This window comes from Schistocerca serialis, chromosome 3, assembly GCF_023864345.2.
Source record: "Schistocerca serialis cubense isolate TAMUIC-IGC-003099 chromosome 3, iqSchSeri2.2, whole genome shotgun sequence".
Classification (NCBI taxonomy): Eukaryota; Metazoa; Arthropoda; class Insecta; order Orthoptera; family Acrididae; genus Schistocerca; species Schistocerca serialis.
The window spans coordinates 641,656,370-641,675,310 of NC_064640.1; the positions used below are offsets into that span (position 1 = coordinate 641,656,370).

An 18,941-nucleotide genomic window follows, 5' to 3' on the forward strand; every position below is an offset into this window, starting at 1 on the left:
CTCTGTGCTTCTGTTATTTGGTGAGTGGTTTCCTTTAATCCTAAATTACTTACATTCTGCCAGAACTTTCCTTACTACACAGTCTAGTCACAGTAATGTGAACACCACCCACGCTGATGTCAACATGCAACAACCACTCACATATGGCAGGTGGCAGTTCTAGAAGTGGAGGGTATATAAAGCTTGGATAGGAGGAGGGTGATGAGGAAAACAGTGCAGTAATTGTCATAATGTGGAAACTCAGAAATTTATCTGACATCCAAAAGGGCATGATCACTGGCTTTCAGGCCACGAGTGGAAGCATTTCCAAAATGAATAAGTTTGTAAACTGTTTACATGTCACTGTGGTTAAGTATAAAATGGCACTATCCAAAACTGGCACTGAAATAACTGTGGTGCGCCACAGTACGGGCAGACAGGCATGCAACTGTTGAGCAACTGAACACCCAGATGAACCAAGGGACTACTAACAATGTCTCCTCAATGACCATCAGCGAACACTGCTGCATACGTGCTTCCGCAGCAGGCATCTGGTTCCTGCACCCATGCTGACTGCTGTTCAACAACAAAGTCTGAAATTTGCATCCCAGTACCGCAACTGGACATCCACGGAGCGATGACAGGTGGCCTTTTCAGATGAATCACATTTTATGCTTCATCGAACAGATAGCTGTTGGCATGTACACTGTCAAACGTCTGAGAGAAAAGGGTTCAGGTGGGAGGAGGGAGCTCTATGGTCTGAGGAATGATTTCGTGGTATTCCCTTGGTGATCTCACCATTCTGAAAGACATAATAGATCAACACAAGTTTGCATCTACCCCCGGGGACCATGTCCACCCTTATATGTAGTTCGTTTTTCCTCAGCATGATGGCATCTACCAGCAGGACAATACAAAATGTCTCACAGTTTGCGAGGTTCTAAGAGCACCAGAATGGGTTTCCCATACTCCTCTGGCCAGCAAACTCCCTGGGTTTGAACCCAACAGAGAATCTGTATGACCTCCTCGATCAGGCTGTTTGTGTCGTGGATCCTAAACCTTGAAACCTAGGGCAGCACGCCACAGCACTGGAGTTGGCATAGCCCCACATCTCTGTCAGCACCTTTCAGAACCTCAATAACTCTCCTCCTGCATGACACCCAATGGTTTGCACAGCAAAATGTGTTTATTCAGGTTTCTGACAGGTTGTCATATTAATGTAATTGGACAGTATATATTTACACCCAAACTATTCTCTCCATGGTCTCTTGCTTCCTCAGTTCTATGCCTCTTCCACTACACTGTGTCACATCTCCCACCATGGTAGGGTTGCTACATTCCAGTCCTGTTTCCCTAGCTGCCACTTCCTTGTGTGTGTGTGTGTGTGTGTGTGTGTGTGTGTGTGTGTGTGTGTGTGTGTTGGTCAGCTAGCTCTGACGAAGGACACTGAAATCACTGCTATGCTTTTGTACAATTTTGTTAACTTGCACGTTGTCTGATCAATGTCTCAACTATAATCCTTCCATTCATAAAATGCGGCTGTTTGGACCTGCTGAGGAGACCAGTGATCTCTGTATCAGATTAGATTATGAAAGTCAATGTCTTGATCATATGCTACTTTACTAAAATTGGTAACTAGTTTAGGCTCTGGAGCCATGACTGAATCTAACAGTTAGAGCAGCGACACACAGATGCAGTGTCAGTATGTATGCTGATTATGTTTCTACATGTTGCTGCAGTAATTCTTAGGTATAATGATTCTCGCTAAGCCACAACTGGTTATCAATTTTAGTGAAGTAAAATGTGACCAAGACATTGACTCTTATAATCTACTGCTTCCATATTTTGTATTAAGACTTTCCATTACAATATTTTTCCAATATCAATAACAAAAAAACAAAACAAAAGAGGTATAACCTTTCCACACAGACCAATACTAAATTTCCATGCCTGGGCTGCTTAATAAACTTTTATATTACCAACACAGTTAAAACATTTCAAAACATACTGCACTAAGTTTTCTCTTCCAGTACCATAATGTATATGTGTGCTTCTTTCTTACATTACCTTCTCTGGAGTTTCATAATGCTCACTGCAAATGTGCAATAACTTCTGAATTTTCAGTACATTTCCAGTACCAGCATATGCACATACTTCAATCATTGTATCCGCCATTGATTTAAAAGGCTCTGGAATAATTTCTAGTGCTGCAACTATTGCCTCGATTGAGTCCTGGCGTCCTGTACAGGCAAGTAACAATGGCTATGAGAAACCAAGCATAAAAAAGAATATATAAAATAAAAAAATCATTATCAGTCACAATTAGCTTACCATGTGGAATGTTTACTATTCTTATTACTATGCTAAATATCAGTTCTATTGCAATTACATAACAAAGGTGGTATTATTATTCTAGTCTATGAAATTGCTACAGAAAACTGCCCATTCATTTAATTGGAAAGCGTGAAATTCATCTCACCTTTCAATCTGTCCTGTACTCCCACTTCCATAGATTTAAGACAAGAGTACACGTTTTAACATTGTTGTATTGCTTTTATGTTCAACATCCCATTTCTTGGCTAATTCGAGTTTTAACAAACAAATCTGATCATTTCGAAGCATTCAGAGCTACGGCAGTTGACAATATTAGCTTGTAAATAATCAAATTCAGTGTCTTGCATGAGCTCAGTTTGTTGTTTAGGTGCGTTAGTCCTAAGGGTAGCTTTACATTTGGAATCTCCTGCCTGAATATACTGTTTTTTTTATATTTATGTTTCAGTGGTTACTTTCACTTATCATTTAAAAATAAATCATACTTTGCCAATCATGACATTCAATTTTCAAAGAAGATCATGAAGATGAGAATGGGACAGCAGTACAAGAATGGGCAGAAGTGTGTCACCCGACCTCAATCCATGACACAAAACTACATGGATCTTTTAATACCAGCAGATGGAGGCGAGCTTACAATCATCACCTTATATTTGGCAGCAACAATATCAGCCAACAATGTATAAAACCTGTCTGTTGCATAATACCCAACTCGCCAGCACAGATCAATAATGTGCCAATTATTGTGCCCTCAAATCAACCAATCGACCTCCTGCACAGAAGATGAACTTCATCGACATACAGAAAACGCCAAGTGTTGGGAAAGAGTAACACAGTCATAACTGTGTATAAAATGTATGATTTCGATACAAGGATAAAAATAAGTACATGAAACTGTAAAGATATAATCAAAAAGTAATTAGTTACACTTTCTTGGGCCAAGCGAAAGGTTCAGCTGATGCAGTCTCTGAGCGTGACCGTTGGTAAGGGGCATATGAGGTAAACTGTGTCGTCCAGCTAAGTTTATTCTGACAAGGGAACCTCCCCATCACACCCCCCTCAGATTTAGTTATAAGTTGGCACAGTGGATAGGCCTTGAAAAACTGAACAGAGATCAATCGAGAAAACAGGAGGAAGTTGTGTGGAACTATGAAAAAAATAAGCAAAATATACAAACTGAGTAGTCCATGTGCAAGATAGGCAACATAAAGGACAGTGTGAGCTCAGGAATGCCGTGGTCCCGTGGTTAGCGTGAGCAGCTGTGGAATGAGAGGTCCTTGGTTCAAGTCTTCCTCGAGTGAAAAGTTTACTTTCTTTATTTTGGCAAAGTTATGATCTGTCCGTTCATTCATTGACGTCTCTGTTCACCGTAATAAGTTTAGTGTCTGTGTTTTGCGACCGCACCACAAAACCGTGCAATTAGTAGACGAAAGACGTGCCTCTCCAATGGGAACGGAAAACATTTGATCGCAAGGTCATAGGTCAACAGATTCCTCCACAGGAAAACATGTCTGATATATTCTATATGACACTGGTGACGGCATGTGCGTCACATGACAGGAATATGTTGTCGACCCACCTAACTTGTAGACTTGGTGAATGGGTAAAAAGATTCTTCTACCTTGCCTGATTTAGGTTTTCTTGTGAATGTGATAATCACTCCCAAAAAGTGATGAAAACGTAAGAGTTAGTCAGATAAACTGCAACAAATGAATGCAACAGTTTCACAGTCGCACAGTTTTCCCTGTGCTCTGTCTAAACATATGTTTTTAAAGTTTTCAAATTTTTCCTTGTGTAGACCATCAAATCCTGCATATGTCCAAGCAGATCTGAATATGTCCTGGAATTTTGGAAAGCGAAGTTGATTATGTGTGAGTGCCTGAACTTTGATAATTGACACACGATCACGTAAACAATACTGCTCTGTGTACCTGTGCAGCTTCGCAAAATCATAGAATCTTTTCACAAAGTATTTCACTTGCCGAAAACCAAACACATCTAACGGTTGTACAAGAGGTGTACAACCCGGAGGAATGGTAATCACATCTACTCCCACACTAAAATTGTACAATGCCTGATCCTTCTGTCCTGTAGAGGTTGTATAAAAAATTAAACTTTTCACCTCAGGGAAGCCTTGAACCAAGGACCTCTCCTTCCACAGCTACACACGCTAACCAAGGGACCACGGCGCTCCTGAGCTCACACTGTCCTTGATGTTACCTATGTTGCACATGGACTACTCAGTTTGTATATTTTGCTTATTTTTTTCATAGTTCCACACAACTTTTTCCTGTTTTCTCGATTGATCTATGTTCAGTTTTTCAAGGCCTATCCACTGTGCCAACTTATAACTAAATCTGAGGGGGGTGCGATGGGGAGGTTCCCTTGTGAGCATTTAATGGATATGGATTACTTACAACATGAAGAGCTATTTAATCATCACATCATGAGCCAAAATGTCATTAACAAAATCAGCAATACACAATTTTGCATTAACATGAAAAATACAAGATGGTTAGTAAAATACTGACTTCCTATATGAAAGATCCTTGCACTGTAACACAAAGAATACAGAGAAGGGAGACAGAATAAAGGATATACAGAGTATCTCCGTCAACACATTACAATGAATGATGTACATAAGATGAGACTGATTTCAGATGTTAGCAGTTAATGCAGTGAAACTGCTCTTTCACACTCTTCAGGGTACTTTAAAAAATGTTGTTAGTTACGGGAAAGAGTAAATAGTGGGAAACTACTTTTTAAGCACAAAGCATTTCATAGCTTCATTGGTAGTTCAAACTGTTTGACGATAAAATGCAGAATCAGAGTTCAAAAATTTTGCAGGAGTCGGAAAGTGATTACATTACATACATACAAACAACATCAAACAGTAGACAAGAAGTATATCTAACTTCAGATTATAAAAGTAATACATATGTAAATATGCAATGGTACAATGAAATATAAGTCTGTAGGACATGATACAGAGCAGAATGTATAGTTAAATTTTAAATGGCCAGTTTAAGTCTCCCTCCAAATCAAAGTTAATTCAATATTTTTTATGAAATAATATTACAACAATTCAATGTAGCTCATACTTTTCTCACAAAAGATGCCACATCAACATAGAGAATTTGAAGAGACCGATAAAAAAGTAATAAACAACAGGAAAATGTTTATATCATAAACGTAACAATGGAGTTTTTAATGTATGTGAATTCCAAAACCCACTTTGTGAAACATTGTCGGGACAAAATTTCAAATGCATACAAATTCTGTAAACTTGTTATGGGAGGCTTCTCATGTAGCAAACGTGAAAAGAAAACAATGTTAAAATTTTGCATGAGCTTTAAAAGAAACCGAGTGAGGTGCTGCAGGAGCAAGACACTGGAGTCACAATCATGAGGACCAAGGTTCAAATGCCCATATGGTCATCCAGACTTCGGCTTTTGCAGTTTCCCTAAATTGTTTATTGCATGCAAGGGCTATTACCTTTTAAAAGGGCAGATTTAAGATCACATTGACCGTAAGTTCATCAGGAACTTCAGTTCAATTCCAGAAAGGTGAGTAGTAAGCAGTCATCAGATCATTCAAGGAATCACCAAGGCATTAGTTGTGAAGTAGTACAAAGAAACACCAAAAACTCTAAATGAAAGTTACGTCTACAGAATTAAAACTTGTTTCTTCATCAACACATTCAACACACTAATTACTGTGATAACTTATTACCTTTATGTGACTTCCATACTAGCAGTATACATAACATTCTCCCTTGAAACTTACATGTAGAGCCATTTGTAGTAATAGCTATATGAGTCAAATGACCAAAAAATGTGAGAAAAAAATATACTTCATTCCTCGAACAAGGAACATACATAATAACTGTCAAACAAATGGAAGGAGAGTACCACAATATACGTAACAACAAGAGGATCTATATACAAGAGACAGAATGAGTTATGTTTCAGTGATATGGACACATGCTAATGTTTGATGAGGCACATGAACTGAAGATGAATGGATGAAAAACAAATACTGCAGAAAAAAGTGTAATTAAAAAATGAGTGTTCAGATGCCATCAACACATACAGTAAATCAGAAGGCTACTGAAAACCACCATAAAACAAAAAAGTCAAAGCATAATACATAATCATATTAGATTATACACACAGCTTGTTCCATAAAGCCATAGTGAAGAGCTCACTGACAATGTGAAGCATGCCAGAAAAGCAAAAATATGTAGTACACATTTGCAAAAGAACATATATGCTATTTTTTCACCCACGGACTCTAAGTGAGAAGGTCTTCAATGATGTGGACGAAGTCAATTTGCAATACAGACTTACAGATATTGCAATACTGTGTTGAAGCTGTGAAAAAGCCATGTATTACTTCTAGCTAATAATAAGTACATCAACTGGTTCTTCTCAAAAATCATCAATGGAGTAGGAGGAGTTGATAACCAATACTTCTTTAGGTCCCTCTTAAATTGTGCTTTATTAGTAGCTAAACTTGTTATGACTTTTTATAACACTGATGACGTGCGGTCGGTATGATACCAGGCGGGCATTTGTACAGTACTGGTCCCGTTCTTTGCAAGGTCTTCTGTGCAGTCTAGGAATATATGAGGGTTTTTTTTTTTTTTTAACTTACAAACCATGCAACAGAGAATCACTATATTAACCCCTGGTAGTTGACTCGTATGGACATTCTATGCACCTAAAGCTGGGACTGTTGTCCTGAAACCTGGTTTTGCTCTCCTTTTGCTGGATAATAAAAAATTATACAACTGCAGCAGATGTTATCAATCATGAATAACAGGTACAAAATGGTTCAAACGGCTCTGAGCACTATGCAACTTAACTTCTGAGGTCATCAGTCGCCTAGAACTTAGAACTAATTAAACCTAACTAACCTAAGGACATCACACACATTCATGCCCGAGGCAGGATTCGAACCTGCGACCGTAGCGGTCGCTCGGCTCCAGACTGCAGTGCCTAGAACTGCACGGCCACTCCGGCCGGCAATAACATGAACAACAGTTGTGGATATTCTACAAAGATAAACATGGGGGAAAATGACAGTCATACTAGAGGTACCCCATGCTATGTATTGCAAGTGCCTTGCAGAGTATGGATGTAGATGCAGAATTATGGAGCAAACAGTCTTCAAACAATGGTAGAAAGTTATCACCTAATGTGATGTATTTTTCAACCATGTTATGTGCACTGCAAACCTTCTTCAGTTCATTTCTTTGAATAATTTCCAAAAATACTCAATTTTTCATGCACTAACTACCCTTCTGAACTCATATTTAGTAGATTTTTATCCTAGTCAATACAATTCACATGTAGTTCACACTTTTCTCTCAAGAGGTGCCACATATGAACATAAGAACTGCACGTAATGATCTGACAGACTATTATCTGTTGTTTTTGTAATATGAAAGCATTATCTATGACTGTCATTTATGTGTTCATTGCACTTATTAGCTTCTAGATGCCATCCTCACTTACTTCATTCTGTACAAACTGAATGTGATGATGTACGTTGTGCAAACATGGCAGCGAAAGGAGCCTCTGACCATTGGAGATGCCACCACAGGGTGCTCCAAAGTTGTATACATGACATATACATGCCATCAGTTCACACAACTGGCAACAGTAAACGTGTAGCTGATAATAAATGTGGTCTGGACTACAGGACTCTGTCAAAACTAAAACCATCCTGGGCCTTATCAAGACCCAAAGTGGAAATTTACTCAAACCCTGTATTAGGACAGTCAATGGCTGGCAGCATAAGTTTTGACAGGTACAGCTTGGCTCTGACTTTAAACAGGTGCATGGCTCATGGGCAGCTGTTGTACATACTCTCCACACGGTCACACTCAATAGTAATGAAAGCTGATTACTGAGCATATGGTCTGACCTTATTGATATTTTGCATCACGAGCTCCTGCCCCACAATGAGCAACAGCAGCTCCCCAGCTTCTATACACAAGCTGGATGTAGGATTGGTCCTACAAGCTCCAGTAGCTAACACACAACCTTGATTTATTGACTGACTGTTTGAGAGGGTTTATGAGACCAAACGGCAAGGTCATCAGTCCTGCGATTCCAAAGTGAATCACAGAAGAAAGAGGGACTGCTAAAACTGGACGGATCCAGTCAGGGGAGTCAAATTATAAAATAATGAACATTAAACACACACAGTAAAGGCATAAACGGTGAGACCAAATCAAAACACTGCAAAAAAGGAGGGTTGTCATTGGGTCACAGACCGCGAAGACTGCAAAAAAGTCCCAACCACAACCAACCGGCCCCTGCTCCAAGACTACAGTACAATCTTATATCTAGAAATGAAAACCACTTTCACAGAGAAAACTGAGGGCCAGTTCAACCATCTGTGGATTGTCTGCTAATATTAAATTTAAGGAATCGGGAAGACTATACTTAACACAAAGGGCTGAAAGAAGGGGTATATGTGAGATATCGTCAGTCTGGCTCCACAACCACATTGTTGGGGTGGGTAGTTACGTAGGACGAAATACTGGGTGACCCGGGTATAGCCAATGAGCAAACGGCATAAAACCGTGGACTCCTTCCGAGAGGAGCGGAAGGAAGAGCGCCTAACTGCAGTAGTCTCCTTGATTGTGCGGAGTTTATTATTATGAGCAGTAGTGCTCCAGATGCCATTCCACTTTTCGGCAAAGAGAGATTTGACGCAGATCCACAGCTGGAATCATGAAAGGAAATAGGGGGTATGTATCTGCTTCTCTAGCCCAACGGTCAGCCAGTTCATTACCTGGGATGCCCACATGACTTGGAACCTAGAGAAAGACGACTGAACAGGGAGCATGTTTGGAAGGGCAGAGAGAACGTCATGGATACCAGAGACCAAAGGGTGATGAGAGTAGCACCAGTTGATAGCCTGCTGGCTGCTCATGGAGTCTGAACAAACTACAACACTGTGGAGGGAGGCCTGAGAAACAAAAAGGAGGGCTCTGTGAATGGGTAGAAGCTCTGCTGTGAACACAGCACATGATCCCAGTAATAAATGGTGTTTGAAGCCAGTAGGAGACGTGCAAGTGTATCCCACCTTATCGAATATCTTAGAGCCATCAGTGTAAAAGATGGTGGCACCCCGGAACTCTGCAAGGATGGCACATACAAGACACCAGAAAACCACTGAAATGACAGAGATCTTAGGACCCCGAAATAGATCGGTTCTAATCCATGATCTAGGCACCATCAAGGGGGGGGGGGGGGGGGGGGGGGGGGTTAGGAGGTACACATCCCTCATTGGCAAAGAGCATAGGATACACAAGATGGTCACAGATTTGGCGAATGGTGATTGCGTAAGAAACAAGGAAGTGGCTTCATCGGATGTGTAGAGGGGGAATCTCCCCTTCTGTGAGGAGACTATCAACAGGGTTAGTGCGAAAGGCACCAATAGCCAGACGCATCCCACAATGATGGACAGGGTCAAGGAGTTTCAAAGTGGAAGGAGCTGCTGATCCATAAACCTGACTACCATAACCTAATCTGGACAAGACCAGAGCATGGTAAAGATGGAGAAGAGTCTGCACCCCCAAAATGTGGGGGCGAGGAGGCGGAGAGCATTAAGCTTCCGCATACATGTAGTTTTAAGGTGGCAAATGTGGGGCAGCCATGTCAGCTAGTTATCAAAAATAAGGCCCAAGAAACAGGACTGTGCTACAACATCGAGGAGCTGGTTGCCTAAATAAAGTTTTGGATCAGGGTGTACTGTGGGTTGACGACAAAAATACATACTCCACATTTAGGAGGGAGAAAACTGGAAGCCATGGGCAGCGGCACTCGCAGAGACCTGTCGGATGGCACCTCGGAGTTGGCGCTCAGCAGATGCTACCAAGAGGGAGCTGCACCAGATGCAAAAATTGTCGCCGTACAATGCCGGGGTAACCAGAGACCCAACAGAGGTCACAAGCCCATTGATGGCAATGAGGGAGAGTGTGACACTTAGCATAGAACCCTATGGGGTACCATTTTCCTGAATCTGAGGGGCGCTGAGTGAAGAGCCAACTCAAACCCGGAAGAGCCGGCGAGATAAAAACTCACGGATAAAAATCAGAAGGGGACGACAGCAGCCCCAGTCATAGAGAGTAACTAAAATGTGATGGTGCCAAGCCATGTCATATGCCTTATGTAGGTCAAAGAAGAGTGCGACAAGATGCCGGCAGTGAGTAAAAGCCTGTCGGATGGCTGATTCTAACTGGTGTAAATGGTCAGTTGGAGATCGCCCTGGACGGAAGCCACATTGATACGGGGACAAAAGGCCCCGAGATTTGAGTACCCAACATAATCTGAAGCTGACCATCCTTTCGGGCAGTTTACAAAGTACATTTGCCAGGCTAATTCAGCGGTACCTGTCTAGAGATGTTGGGTTTTTCCTGGGTTTAAGGACAGGGATAACTATACTGTCTCGCCACTACAATGGAAAAGCACTCGTGAACCAAAGGTGGTTGAAGACCCTGTTGCCTCTGGGGAACATCCAAGTGTAGGATCATCTGGTTGTGGATGGAATCCGGACCTGAGGCTGTGGCTCGTGAAGAGCTGGGGCTGTGTCTCATGAAGAGCTAAGAGCCTGCACAAAATCCCATTCAGTGAAGGGTGCATTACAGGGCTCAACGTGGTGTGGGATGAAACAGAGGTGGGTCTGCTCAACTCTGCGTTTCTGCCGGAGAAAGATAGTAGGGTAGGAGGAGGACGATGATGAAATCGCAAGTGTGTTGCAAGGTGTTCTGCGAGGAACAATGGATCAGTGCACAGAGCACCTTGGAGGTTCAGATCCTGAACATTTGTCTGTCGCTGGCGGCTGAGAAGGCTACGGAGCTTGGACTAAACCTGCGATGAAGAGACATACATCCCCAGGGAGGAAACATAGTGCTCCCAGCATTTCTTAATAAGGTAACAAGCCTTAGCACCAAGACGCTTGAAAGTGAGGAGGTTGGTCTGTGATGGGTGTCACTCAAATCGCTGCAGCACCCATCAGCGGTCCGGGACAGCGACTGCGACATCCTTGGTCCACCACGGTACCGGTCGATGACAAGGGGGACCCGTGGCTAGAGGGACAGCAGTGCCAGCAGCATGAAGAATAGTGGCAGAGATGCCTTGCACGACGACATCAATGGAATTCGAGAGGGAAGTGTCAAAGTGTACAGCAGACATATATAAAGGCCAATTGGCTCTGCAGAATGCTCAACATGGGGACCTGTCTGACTGGTGGCTGCAGGGGAACAATAGAATCATCGAAAGTGGACACTGTCACAAAGTTTATCATGGGATGACCAATGTAGGGAAGCCACACAGGCAGGGAAGGAGATTGTGAGATCGATAGCAGACAAGGTGCCATGAGTGGCACTGAAGTGGGTAAGGGAACCATCATTGAGGAGACACAAATTGACGTCCGTGGTAAGTTGGTCAATTAGGATACCCCTACCCGTTGAAGTGACACTCCCCCACAGTGGATGGTGGGTACTGAAGTCCCCAAGGAGGTGAAACGGGGACAGGAGTTGCTGGATTAAGGTAGACAGTGCAACATAAGGAAGTGGCCTACCTGGAGGGAGGTAGACATTGCAAATGGTGATTGCCGGAGTCGTTTGCACTCAAACCAATATTGCTTCCAAGTTGGTACATAGGGGCATCCAGTCACTAATGACATTGGAGCGAACCAAAGTGCAGACCCCACCAGATGCTATCTCGGGGTCGGCATGGTTCCAACAGAACACCCGATAACCACGAAATGTTGGACAGTGGTCAATACAGAAATGTGTTTCTTGGAGAAAAGAAAAAGACAGAACGCAGAATAGAAGAAGACAAGACATTGCAATTCTGGTAAGTGATGATAGCATCTGTTGCAATTCCACAGGATGATCATGTGGCGAGAGTCCACGGTAGACATAAAGAAGCTGGGGAGCTCAGGTCACTCGGTCAGTAATTGTAATCGACAAGCATGGGATGACATCCATAAATAAGGTGTCAGACTCAGTTTGCGAGGGGGGAGATGGCACCTCTGGGGGCACCGGGGGCGTCTTCTCTTGGGATTTATGTTTCTTCTTCTTCTTCTTCTTCTTCCTCTCTCTCTCTCTCTCTCTCTCAACTCTGTGAGGTGCAGGAGGGCAAGGTGCAGGGGGAGTACAGGCTTCTGCAAGATCTGGAACCGAAAGAGAGCGAGCGACCTTGGGGTGCACAGATGGTGCGTCTTGTGGTCGAGTGATGGTAAGAGTCTTCTGACCTGACAGATGCCGGGAAGAGGTCCCAGGAGGAAGCCCAACCACCAGCACATGCCGCAGAAAAGGGGGGGAGCACCTCTTCGGCCGGGGAGGGGAAACGGCTTCCTGGCAGGAGGTCGTGGGTACTGCAGCGGAGGGGGGGGGAGGGGGGGGGGAGAGAGGGATGGGGCTGGGGTAAGGATGAGGGAGGAGGAGGAAATGAAGTAACAGAGGCAATAGTTGAAGACAGTGACACTGGATGGAGTCTCTCATACTTTTGGCAAACCTCAGCGTAAGACAGGTGATCGAGGGACTTGTGTTGTTGGATCTTCTTTCTCTCTTGTAAGCCGGGCAATCTGGCGAGCAACGGCAGTGGCGGTCAGCACAATTGACACACACAGGTGGCAGAACACAGGGGCTTCCTTCACGGAACGATCACAGGTATGACGAGCTGCGGATTGGGTGTCAGAAGAAGCTTTGATCAACAGGGAGCTCAACAGCATCTTACTAAGAGACTCCACTTCACCAAACTTGTCCTCGATATTTTCCACAGAAAATAATGGCTTTGTGGCAGTGAATGTGTCCCCATTCGTCCTAGTACAGACGAGGTAACGGGGAAAGGGTTTCATCCCAAGACGGCGAGCCTGGCCCTTCTCCAACGGAGTAACCAGTGAAGGAAAGGTTGCTGGGTCATACTAAGCAGTACTGAAAGATCCTTCACCATTTGAAGAGACGGCCATTTGAGAATGGCCATATTTTTGAAGCCTGATATGCTTCCTGTGCCAAGCATCCGCCCTGATACCACCCACTCCGACCAGGGGCTCTCCCCATGGGCGCCACCAAGCCACAGAAAGCGGCGTCTGGCACGGTGGCTGTTATTGGGAGTTCCGATGCTCCAAGAAGATAAGTAACCACTCCTTGGCATACGTCGGGAGGGGGCACCTCAGGTATCAGAAGTGTGGTCCCTGTGTTGTCAGGAGGCTCAGCCATATGCGTACATAACAGCCCCACCACATGGACTGGCTACAGGAATCCACACCGTAGATGCTCGGGAGGGAGTTCTTCCCCATATGGCTCACACCAAAAACAGGAAATTTTGAAGTGGAGTTCAAACCTCAAGTGGGGACCTAAAAGCCAAAAAGGAGCAACACTGCAACCAATACAGGAAACCAGATGGATAGCCAGGTCAACATAAATCAGAACACTGAGAGAGGGGAAGGAGGTGGCAACAGGGAAGGAACAAGGATAGGGAGGGAGGGCACGGTGATGGAAATGCAGCCAGGGACAGAAAAATTGGCTGCAATAGCTCGGAGCCCACTGTGCATCTCACGCACGAAAGAACTGTGAGCCCCCTGGGGGGCTGGAACCTTCATAGATGCATTTAGTCGAGAATTTTACAGTGTGCAGGTGGTGCTAACCCACACACTGGAACCATATTATCCAATCAGGACCAAACAAAACTCCTACACAACTGCAAGGGGCATAACCCGTCTGCACCTCAGTTCTTCCCATTCAGACATTTTAAATATTTGGCACAGCTTAAGAGGTTCTAAACTTAATGTGAGGCATTCATGTGATGATCTTGTCAAATATAAGGCCCAAAAATCTCAGTGAGTCTTTAAAATCAAGAGTGGTATCCCTTAGTTTTAAAAGTGATAGGTTAAACCCTTCGTGTTGAACCATGGATCTTGTGATCGGTGGGAAAACTTGTGTGTCTCAGCGATACAGATAGCCGTACTGTAGGTGCAACAACAATGGAGGGGTATCTGTTGAGAGGCAACACAGATATGTAGTTACTGAAGAGTAACAGCAGCCTTTTCAGTAGTTGCAGGGGTGACATTCTGGATGATTGACTGATATGGCCATGTAACATCAACCGAAACAGCCTTCCTGTGCTGGTACTGCGAACAGCTGAAAGCAAGGGGAAACTATAGCTGTAATTTTTCTCAGGGGCATGCAGCTCTACTGTATGGTTAAATGATGATAGGATCCTCTTCGGTAAAATATTCCAGAGGTAAAACAGACCTCCATTCACATCTGCGGGCGGGGGCTACTCAGGACGACACTGTTATCATGAGAAATAAAACGCGTTCCACGGATCGGAATGTGGGATGTCAGATCCCTTAATTGGGCAAGCATGTTAAAAAATTTAAAAAGGGAAATGGATAGGTTAAGGTTAGATATAGTGGGAGTTAGTGAAGTTTAGTGGCAGGAGGAACAGGACCTCTGGACAGTTGAATACAGGTTTATAAATACAAAGTCAAATAGAGGTAATGCAGGAGTATGTTTAATAATGAATAAAAAAAATAGGATCACAGGTAAACTACTACGAACAGCTTAGTTAACGCATTATTGTAGCCAAGATAGGCACAAAGCTCAGACTCATAACAATAATACAGATGAAGAGATTGAAGAAATATATGATGAGATAAAAGACGTTATTCAGATAGTTAAGGGAGACAAAAATTTAATAGTCATGGGGGACTACAATTCTGAAGAAGAGAAATTTGTTAATATTGAGTATAGATTTAAGTATCAGGAAGTCTCTGCTGAAACTATTTGTATGGAGTGTAGCCATGTATGGATGTGAAACATGGACGATAAATAGTTTAGACAAAAAGAGGGCAGAAGCTTTTGAAATGTGGTGCTACAGAAGAATCATGTATGGATGTGAAACATGGACGATAAAACGATAAATAGTTGAGACAAGAAGAGAATAGAAGCTTTTGAAATGTTATGCTACAGATGAATCCTCAAGATCAGATGGGTAGAGCACATAACTAATGAGGAGGCAGTGAATAGAATTGGGGAGAAAAGAAATTTGTGGCACGACCTGACTAGAAGAAGGGATCGGTGGTTAGAACACATTTTCAGACATCAAGGGATTGCCAGTTTAGTACAGGAGGGACGCGTGAGGGGTAAAAATCGTAGAGGGTGACAAAGAGATGAATATGGTAAGCATATTAACAAGTCTTCAGACTGAAGACCGCAACAGAACACAGGTTAAAATGACGACGATGAACACACACAGTTTTTCCAAATGCAAGGCCAAAACTTGTTTTCTCTGCCCATATCCCTAGTCCCGTAAGTTTCAATTCTAGTTGACGAGTTAAATTCAATAATAGGTTTCTTACAGACTGATCCCAAGAACCCCTTTCATCTAAATTATCTCATTAGCCTGAAGTTCTGCTTTAGAGTATTTCTACATCTACACGGCTAGTCTGTAAATGCCTGGCAGAGGGTTCATCGAACCACCTTCACAATAATTTTTTATTATTCCGCTCTAAAACAGCAAGTGGGAAAAACAAAAACCTATGTGTTTCTGTGCAAGCTCCGATTTCCCATGTTTTATTATGAGCTCTGACTTCCCTTATTTTATCAGGATTATCACTTGTCCCTATGATGGTCAGCGTCAACAAAATGTTTTCACATTTAGAGGAGAATGTTGGTGATTGAAATTTTGGAAAAAGATCCCATTGCAATGAGAAATGCCTTTGTTTTAATTATGTCCACCCCAAATCCTGTCTCATGTCCATGACCCCCCCCCCCCCCCCCCCCCCCAGTTTCTGATAATGCAAAATGTGCTGCACTTCTTTGAACTTTCTCAATGTACTCGATTAATACTCTCTGCTAAAGATCCCACACCACACAGCAGTATTCCAAAAGAGGGCGAACAAGCATAGTGTAGGCAGTCCCTTTAGTATATTCTAAGTGTTCTGCCAATTAAATGTGGTCATTGGTTCATCTTCCACATAACATTTTCTGTGTGTTCTTTCCAATTTAAATTGTTCATAATTGTAATTAGTAGGTATTTAGTTGAATTTATGGCCTTTATATTTGATTGATTTATCATGTAACCGAATTTTAATGGATTCCTTTTAGCATTCATGTGGATGACCTCACACTTTTCATTCTTTAAGGTCAATTGCCAATTTTCATACCATACAGATATCTTATCTAATTCATTTTGCAATTGGCTTTGATCTTCTGATGACTTTACTATATGATAGATGACAGTATCATCTGCAAAACAACCTATGATGGCTGCTCAGACTCTCCTAAATAGTTTATATAGATAAGAAACAGCAGAGGGCCTATAATATTACCTTGGTGAATGCCAGAAATCACTTCCTTCTATTTTACTCGATGACTTTCCTTCAATTACCATGAACTGTGACCCGTGTGACAGGAAATCATGAATCCAGTTCTGGTGTAAAAACCCTTCTGGAAATCTAGAAATACAGAATCAATTTCAAATCCCTTGTCGATAGCACTCAACACTTTGTTGAGTAAAGAGCTAGGTGTGTTTACCAAGAATGTTGTTTTCTATATGTGTGTTGACTGTGTGTCAAGAGCCTATTCTCTTCTAGGTAATTCATACTGTTCGAACACAATATAACTTCCAGAACCCTGTTGCAATCATTGTTAATGTCTTGGCCTGTAATTTAGTGGATTATTACTATTTCCTTTCTTGAATATTGGTGTGACCTGTGCAACTTTCCACTCTTAGCATACGGATCTTTCGTCAAGCAAGTGGTTGTATATTATTGTTAAGTATAGAGCTATTGCATCAGCATTTTCTGAAAGGAGCCTAAGTGGTGTACAACCTAGACTGGAAGACTTGCTTTTATTAAGTGATTTAACTTGCTTCACTACTCCAAGAATATCTACTTCTAAGTTACTTATGTTGGTGACTGTTCTTGATTCGAATTCTGGGAATATTTACTTCATATCTCAATCTACTTCACCAGCAACTATTTTATTAATCATCCAAACATGAGAAATACTTGACTAAAAATGGTTTCATTTCCATGTTTGCTTCCGAAAGTATGGAGGTAATATTGAAAGTTGAAACCTGCAAAAATGGTAAAATTAATTGAAATTAATGAAATCAACACCGTATTATACAGGGCAGTGAGAAACAGTCTGAAAAGCTTCTAAGGGTGTTGAGGTGGAGGTTGTGCTGAGAAACAGTTGTTGAGAAAAAAAATTGATACACTGCAAAGTTTCAGAGTTACTTAGCATTGAATTTAGCCAATCAGGTCATTGCCTGTGCAAATTCAAGCTGCCTGCCAGAGGCAGTGTTGTCAAATATGTTCTTCGTTTGGTTTCCTCAAACAGAAGAAACATTGGTTTGCTCACTAGCTTAAAATTATTACTTCTGAAAAAGCACATTTTAAATGGTAACAAGCATTTCAACAAGCGGTAACTCATGGGACAACAGATGTCTGTGCATTACTGCATTTTAGTGCAAGCAAGTGCTTGAATTTGCATGTGCTATGATCTGATTAGCTAACTTCAATTGTAAATAACTATGAAACGGAGAAATGTATTGAATTTGTTTCTTAAGAATTATTTCTCAACACAGCCTCCCCTGCGACACCCTAACAAGCTTTCCAGGTTGTTTCCAACCACCCTGTATATACTACAGTCTTGATTTTATATAATACTTCTATAACTATAAAGGTCGTGTTAATAAGTTTGACTGTATGAATGAAAAACTAAAAATGATATAATACAGCAAAACCAGTAGAAATTTGTTAAAACAGGAATAGGGAAATGTTAAAGAATCGAATCCAAATTTGCATTTCGATGTTCGTAGGACTATTTATGAGGAAGGACTACCAAAACATGCAGTGAGTTAATGGAGTGAGACAAACATAATTATCACCAAGATTATAGAGAGCAGCAACTATTTTGAGATAGCAGTTCTTAAAATAGTTGAAGTGGAATTTTCTAACACAATTTGAAGACTAACTTCTTCTTTATAATGACAATATAATAAGAAAATGTAATATACTGATGGTCATGAGTGAAGACAATAGTGTAGATAAAATCTGCAAAACTAATGTATGTAATAATTTGACTATTATTAGAATTTTAAACTGAATCACATTTCTTATGATTTTCTCAGATTGACTCACAGAACCAAGTAAAATATTGTAGGTGCATACAAGAAGGCCACTGTTTAAAGATAATTGGTAATGTACAAATGTTAAAGAATTCTGTGTGTCAGTAGAATTAACTTTTAATTTGAAGTACAAAGGTATTCTGAAAAGTGAAGCTTCCATATTTTCTATTTTGATCTCAACATTGTTTGAGGTATTACATGTCATGCATATAGTTTGGTCTACTTGCCCACGTCACTAACCCAGGTTGCAACACACTGTCGCTACAGGGCTTTGAATTGTAGTGTGTAACATGGCAGTGTGTAATGTAACTATGTCGGTGAGTAAGTTCATCCACACATGAACCATCCTCTCCTTCAGCATGACAATGCCAGACCACATACGAGTGCTTCAACATCTGCAATAATACGGTGCCTTGGGTTCAGTGTCATCGATCATCCTCCATACAGTACCAACTTGGTCCCATC

The 18,941-nt window shown here is 41.9% G+C and overlaps 1 protein-coding gene across 2 annotated transcripts in view; it reads right to left on the reverse strand.

The window, feature by feature from the left end:
- LOC126470524 (26S proteasome non-ATPase regulatory subunit 2) overlaps window positions 1-18,941 on the reverse strand; it is a 123,434-nt gene that overhangs the window by 37,573 nt on the left and 66,920 nt on the right. For both annotated transcript variants that reach the window (XM_050098443.1, XM_050098442.1), the window contains exon 11: window positions 2,047-2,219. In XM_050098443.1, the coding sequence (XP_049954400.1) occupies window positions 2,047-2,219 (173 nt within the window). The remainder of the gene's footprint in view (window positions 1-2,046; window positions 2,220-18,941) is intronic.